The sequence below is a fragment of the Rousettus aegyptiacus genome, unplaced genomic scaffold, assembly GCF_014176215.1.
Source record: "Rousettus aegyptiacus isolate mRouAeg1 unplaced genomic scaffold, mRouAeg1.p scaffold_m13_p_6, whole genome shotgun sequence".
NCBI lineage: Eukaryota > Metazoa > Chordata > Mammalia > Chiroptera > Pteropodidae > Rousettus > Rousettus aegyptiacus.
In genome coordinates this window covers 14,721,132-14,728,237 of record NW_023416309.1, presented here as the reverse complement: position 1 = coordinate 14,728,237, position 7,106 = coordinate 14,721,132, and the positions used below count along the sequence as shown (strand labels likewise).

Below are 7,106 nucleotides of genomic sequence, written 5' to 3'. Positions count from 1 at the left end.
CTCAGAACTATTGCTCCCTAGCCTCATAAGCTCTTTTCAAGGGAAGCCCTGAGCACTGAATAGCTGGTATAGTAGGCATATGTCCTCCTCCCTAAGCAGCTGTTTAAGGGCTGTCACCCCTTTTGTTACCTCTTCCTAGAGCAACCCTAAAAGGCAAATGTCTGACCATTCATCTACCTTGAAGCTGCAAATTTGGAAAATGCACATTTGCTCATGGTTTTGACAAGCTGATTTTAATAAGCTACTGGGGAAGATCGGGGCTGGTTTTGTTCGAGGTGGTTAGGTTTTTGTTAAAATTGTGCCCTTATCATTGCCTGTAGAAATGTGTTGACACATCAGCTGGGAATGCTGTGCTCAGTTTCAGGATCAGAGCAGAAATAAGGTGAGGTTTACATTACAAATAAATTGAAGAGGAAACAGAATTTGACAGGACAAAACACTGAACTTTTGGGACTCAAGCCCCAGATTGTGTTTTTATTAAAAAACAAAACACAAAAACTTGGTTACTGCAATCTTAAAAAAAAAAAAAAATCAAAGGCAATGAAAAACATGATCTTAATCAGTAGGAAAAACACAGGTTATAAGGTTTATATTACTCTGAGTCGGGCCTTGGAATTCTAAATGCATCAATGGCTTGGGCTGGAGTCCCCTTGGGGAAACAGGAAACAATAGCTTCCTTTCCGTGTTTTCTTTGTCCTTTGCAGTTGGACTTGGAGGTGGTGCTGCAATGAGGCTCTGGCCATTAACACCTTCATTTCACAGAAAATAAAGCAGTCTTGCTGGGAGGTATAGCAGCACTGTATAGAAGAAGGGCACAGTTTGTTGTCACATAGACTTGGGGTGGAATTGGACTTAATAGCTGGGTTTTGGGCAAATTACCTAATCTATTTTCTATCTCTAAATCAGTGATAATATCACCTACGTCAGAAGATTGCTGTGAAACTGATGCAAAATTAGATACTAATTGCCTGAGCATAGTTGGCATTTTAAGATTTCTTCTTCCCTCAGGTTGAGAAGAGAAGGCTATGATGTCCCATAGTCCTGAAGATGTACTAAAAGCTGACATCTTTTCCCACCATCTCAGTTCCAGTCTTTTAGCAAAGCTAATTACGGGTCTCCAAGGCACTGAGGAGGTAGATTCTAGATAGAGCTCTCCCATTCCAGCACTACCTTATGAAGTCTCTGGTCTTCTACAATTAAAAAAGTTGCCCAAAAAGTTTGGAAAGGCATTGGCAAGATGCCCATCAAAAAGACAATAGCTGTTTCCAGACCTTTGAAAGTCAAAATATTTCCCACACTCCTGGGCAGCAACTCCAGTGGGACTTGCCTTTTAGCAGCATCGTAAAGCTGGGTCACACAGCCCTGTGCTGAAAGCAAATCACCAACAGTCTATGACTGTTAGTTAAACCAAGACTAAAGCTATTTAGGAAAGAGAATCCAAATTTCCAGATGACGGATAAAAGAGTTGTAGAAAATGGGCAATAATTATAGTTTATAACGAAGAAAAGGTTTTCCTAAATTTTGAGAGTACTAGCAGGTCAGCCTTTCAAACCAATGGGTCCAAACACTGTTGGGTATATTTGTCAAATGGTGCAAATGCTTTATGCATTTTTCTGTTTGTGTTTCATATTTAGCAATACACAATGGAGAAATCTTAGTTTCCAAATAAGAAACTTATATTTAACCACATCTTCAAAACCATTTAATCCCTTTTCCAGATGATCTCACAGGCATAAATGACAAATGCACAAAAATATTCAAACCAGAATTGTTGAATAGCCAAACCTGGAGACCAGCACACTGTCTATTAGTCAGGGACCAAATAATGAAATCACAATAGATACACACAATGGACTATTGTGCAGACATTAAAAAATGATGTAGAGCAGAATCTATTGACAGCTAATGTGATCCACTATGAGTTGCTTGTTGATAAAAGCTCATTACATAGGTCAGGCATAATATCATTTCTTGAAAGAAAGTACAGTGTAGCAGTTCTCAGGAGTCCTGTACACTTAAAAATTATTGAGGGCCCGTAAGAACTTTTGTTTATGTGAGATATAGATAGAACTATAGTTTATTGTACTTGAAAATAAAACTAAGGCTTCCTCTCAATTTTGCTGTGAACCTAAAACTACTCTAAAAAAATCAAATCTTTTTTAAAAAACTAAGAATTTAAAAAATTTATTAAAAAAAATAACAATAAACGCATCACATATTAACAAAGCAATACATTTTATGAAAAACAACCACATTTCCCCCAAAAAAGATTCGTGAGAGAGGTAATATTGTTTTACATTTTTCAAATCCCTTTAATGTTTGTCTCAAAAGAAGTCAGGTAGATTAGCTTCTGCATTATAGCGAGTGCCTTAGTTTGCCAGGGCTGCCATAACAAAACACCTGAGTGGCTTACACAACAGAAATTTATTTCCTCACAGTCATGGAGGCTAGAAGTCCAAGATTAAGGTGTTGGCAGGTGTGTTTTCTCCTGAGGTTTCCCTTCCTGGCTTGAAGATGGCCACCTTCTCGCTGTGTCACACATGGTCTTTCCTCTTTGTCCATGCGCATGTCTGATATTTCTGTGTATGTACAAATTTCCTCTTCTTATAAGGACATCAGTCAGACTAAATTAGGGCCCACCCAACAACAGCCTTAGCCTCATTTTAATTTCATTACCTCCTTAAAGGCTTGATCTCCAAAATACAGCCACATTGTGGGCACTGGGTATAAGGGATTCAACATATAAATTCTCAGGGGACACAAACCAGCCCATAACAACAGGTAAAACTTTAAATAGCTAGTAAGAGCACAGTAGAAATACTGAAAGCAAACTGAGTTAATCTCTAAAACTACATATTTATACCCTAAACCTTCCAACTCACAAAATCCTAGAAAAGACAAAAATATACAAGCACATATGGCAATTAACCATCAAGAGTGATTATGTCACCATGTCATGTAGCCTGTGGAAAACTCCACTGTAGACTCAAGAGAGAATAAGACCAAAAAAACCAAATCACACTTTACTAGTTGTATGAAAACAGTGTGGACCTCACACATACCTTTAAAAGGTTCTAAGGGGCTCCCAGGGGTCCACAGATCACATTTTAAGAACCACTGGTACAAGCTGTATGACTTCAGGCAAGTTTCTTAATTTTGTTAAGCCTCAGTTTGTAAAATGAGGATAATGATAATAGCAACTGAAGTGGGCTACTGTGAAGATTAAATGAGTTATATACAAATAAATGACAAATCCTAGTGTTCAGCTAATTTTAGCTGTTATTTGTGAAAAATTACTTAACAATATGATGTGTTTAAATGCATGGGGAGTAGTAACCTCTGAGTGATGAAATTTATTTTTTAAACAAATATTTAAATTGAAGTATAACATACACATTGGAAAAAAGTGTATAGACTGATTTTTCACAAAGTGAACTAATTTTATCTCTCTTTAAAAGAACACTTTATTAACAACAGAATATACTATTAATAAAAACAACCATTGACAGCAGCCCCTTTTCTCACCTATAGCATCCCTGGGATTGGATATCCATGTTCCCTGTAGGCATCAAGGTGGAATCAGAGGTGTTTTTCAACTCAATGGCCTCTGGTGCCATCATGTTCCCTTAGGCTCCAGGGAAAGAACACAGTGCAAGTGCAAATCTGAATAAAGTTTTCTGTCATTATAAAGCTGGATTCTCATCAATGTCCTAGGAAGTAAACTCTGAAGCTCACTTAAAAAATAACTCTCGTAAGCAATGTTTCATGTCTCTATCATGGGTATAAAGTCCATCTGTGCCGCCTCAAAAAAAATCAAAATTATTCTCCATGACAAAATGCCTAATATGACAACACAGATCTTGCGTAATAATTGTGGTGGTGAGAGAGTCTTTTTCCCCTCTTCCTCTTCCAAGAATTGAGGGCTTAGTCAGTGCCTAAAAAAATGGCTGGAGTTATGTTAAACACAATTTAACTCTATTTCAATGCAGAATGATTTGCAAAGTGGTAATATTAAGGGAGATCTGATTATAAACATAGTAGCAAATCTTCCCATACTTACCCTATTAATTGGTGAGAGGGTACCCTGAATCTTAAAAAATTCTTATAGCTCCACCCAAAATTATTTTCTTTCTGCCATTCTTGCTCTTTCATAAAGGTTCTGTATCAAAATTGTTATTTTCTCTTCTACAACAGCAGTTAAAACTGTATTTTCTTTAGAGTTATAGCATCTCAAAAATTTGTCTGTGGACTTCTAAATAAAAAATTTTAAAGATAAATTAATTTTTTCCCCAATTCTTCCAATACCTACCAATTTACAAAATTCTAGAAAACATAAAAAAATATATAAGCACACACTCCATGAACCATCAGCGAGAGAATGTCACTATGTCACACAGATGTGGGAAAAATCCACTGTACAGTCATGAGAGAATGAGAATGAAAAAGGCAAATTACCTGTGAAAAATTACTTAATATAATACGTCCTTAAATGCAGTTACCTCTGAATTCTAAATAACTGACTTTCCAATTCTTTTTTAAGAATTTAGTATTTGATATATGAAGTTACAGTTTCCAAAGACAAAACTTTAAAAAAAATTATTAAAAACATGGAGTCATAAATCTCTGACATCCAAAAGACGTCTTTACCTCCTGGCCAAGACTACCTAGTGGCAGTTGTCAGAAAGAATCCGGTAGGAGAGAAGTAGCACCAAGATGAGAGAAGGGCCCCCCGCCCCACCCCCACCAGTTGACTTCCCCATTCAATCATTCAATACGGGGCCTGGGAGCACTCGCTCCCATGTGCCATCTAACAGAGGTAAGTGAGATAAAATCTCAAATTAAAAATGAGTATTACTAGTAGAAAGTTTTCTGGAAAAAAAACAATCCTGCAGGCACCAGTACATAGATTCTGGAATAATGATATAGCTATGCCAGTGAATATGTGATGGCAACAATGTATCCCAAACATACACTAAGGGTGTCAAACTATAAAATTACATAATATTAAAAGAAAAACACGGTTACTTTGAAAATTCATTTATTCACAAATGCTCTGTGCAGTCACAATAATAAACAAATCTGAGTTACATACAGCTCTCACTATGTAGTGACCTTAATACACAGGGTGAGATTCAAACTTCTTAAACAGAAAGTAAGAATCAAGAAAAGAACAAGGAATGAAGGAGAGAGAAAGAGAGAGAGGATGTGGAGGGAGAAAGGAGGGGGAGATGAAAGGTGACAGCGAGGCTGGAGCTCCCTGGAAGCGGCAGGACTGGTGGGTGGGGCAAAGCTGTACCAGAAGCTCTTTTCCTCTGTTGGTCAGCGGAGAGGAAGGAGAGGACCTTCTGCAGCTGACATTTTCCCAGGGAACTATGCACATATCATCATTGTTTCTACTCTGCTGCCCTGAGAAGTAAACATAAAAGGGCTACAATACTGCAACTACATCAGTGGCATGGGAAGGGAGGGTTAGGGTAGGCTGAAGGAACAAGAATCTAACAAACATAAAGAGTTACCAACTTAAGAAGAAAAAGGACAGAGCAAAATAAAAGGTAAAATTTTTAACAGTTATTTTTCTGAAGATAAAATCCTGAGTAGTAAAGGAATTGAAAGCAGGGTCTCAAAAAAGATATCTGTACATTCGCGTTCCATAGAGCACTTCATGATAGCCAAGAGGTCAAGAAACCCAAGTATCCCTTGATGGATGAATGAATAAAAAAAAATGTGGTATATACATAGAACGGAATATTATTCGGATGTAAAAAAGAAAGGAAATCTTGTCACATGCTACAACATGGATGAATCTTGAAGACTATGTTAAATGAAATTAGCCAGTCATAAAATGGAAAATACTGTTATGATTCCACTTATATGAAGTTTCTGTAGTAGTCAAATTCATAGAAACAGAAAGTAGAAGGGTGGTTACCAGGGGCTGGAAGAGAGGGAAATGAGTTTCAAATTTACAAAATGAGAAAGTTCTGGAGATATTTTCAACAATGTGAATATATTTACCACTACTGAACTGTACATTTAAAAATGGTTATGATGGTAAGTTTTACGTATTTTTCACCACAGTAAAAAAAATAAATTCTGGGTCATGATTAAAATTTAGGGTATAAGGGGTAGGAGAAAAAAATCAAACCTTCTAAAAATTGCACATATTTGATATAGGTGGAGAGATTAATAAAACCGTATGTCTTTAATTCTCTTTTAAAGTACCAATACAAAAGACTTCAATGACTGGAGCAAAATCAGTAGGTTTATAAGAATAATGCGAATCTGAATTCCAATGGGCTTCAGAGGTCCGTTTCCAGAGAAGAGCTTTGGAAAGAAAGGTAGACTCTGCAAAAGATGAACAAACCGAGGGTTACAGGCACAGTTCTCTTTGTGCTCACAACCATCCTGGCTGATAGTCTAATGACTGAGGACAACAATTAGTGATCAAGTGTCCATGCGGAACCATTCATGACAGTCCATCCAAATTTCTGCATCTCTCCTTGGCAATTAAAAATGAAGATACTATACTCTCCCTCGGCACCTTGTCAGGATGTTCAATTTCTAGTGCTTTCACCTCAGGAGAAGTCAATTTGTCCACAGGAGGCATAATTTCCAAAGCTGTCTACTGTGAATCTCTGAGAGATGTGTATTGAATTGAGCTTTAGGGTACCAAAATAAAAGTTCTCAAATAGCTGAAAAGGAAAAAGAAAAACACAGAATGAATATAAAAAAAAAAATTACAAATGAAAATATTAAACATCAGGTTCTCTTATAAAAACACCACAACAATCAAAACAAATTTGTTTTTTCTTTTCAGCATTTATTCTGAAAAATGATCCTAGAGAGGTGGGATAGGAGTGGGAGTGAGAAAAGAATAGCAGCATTTCTCTCTGATTAATTTTAAAGCTTCCTCTGGCAAAATGCACTAGAGAAAGAGATCTGAAAAGTCAATTCCAAAATTTATTTATTGAGCTAATATGACCAAGAACCTGAAACAAACGTCATGGGCCATATCCTAACTCACAGGGCCAAACAAAGCTGCTTCTACACCTTTCAGTTACCATGTAGAATCTTAGTTTTGTTACAGCCCAGATAAACTTTGATATAAT

General features: G+C 36.8%; 1 protein-coding gene across 6 annotated transcripts in view; it reads right to left on the bottom strand.

The window, feature by feature from the left end:
• Nucleotides 1–6,166: 6,166 nt before the first annotated feature.
• Nucleotides 6,167–7,106, bottom strand: part of ASCC1 (activating signal cointegrator 1 complex subunit 1) — an 85,749-nt gene continuing 84,809 nt past the window's right edge. For all 6 annotated transcript variants that reach the window (XM_036222179.1, XM_016162297.2, XM_036222180.1 and 3 more), the window contains one exon: nt 6,167–6,689. In XM_036222179.1, coding sequence (XP_036078072.1) covers nt 6,682–6,689 — 8 coding nt within the window. In that variant the 3' untranslated portion in view covers nt 6,167–6,681. The remainder of the gene's footprint in view (nt 6,690–7,106) is intronic.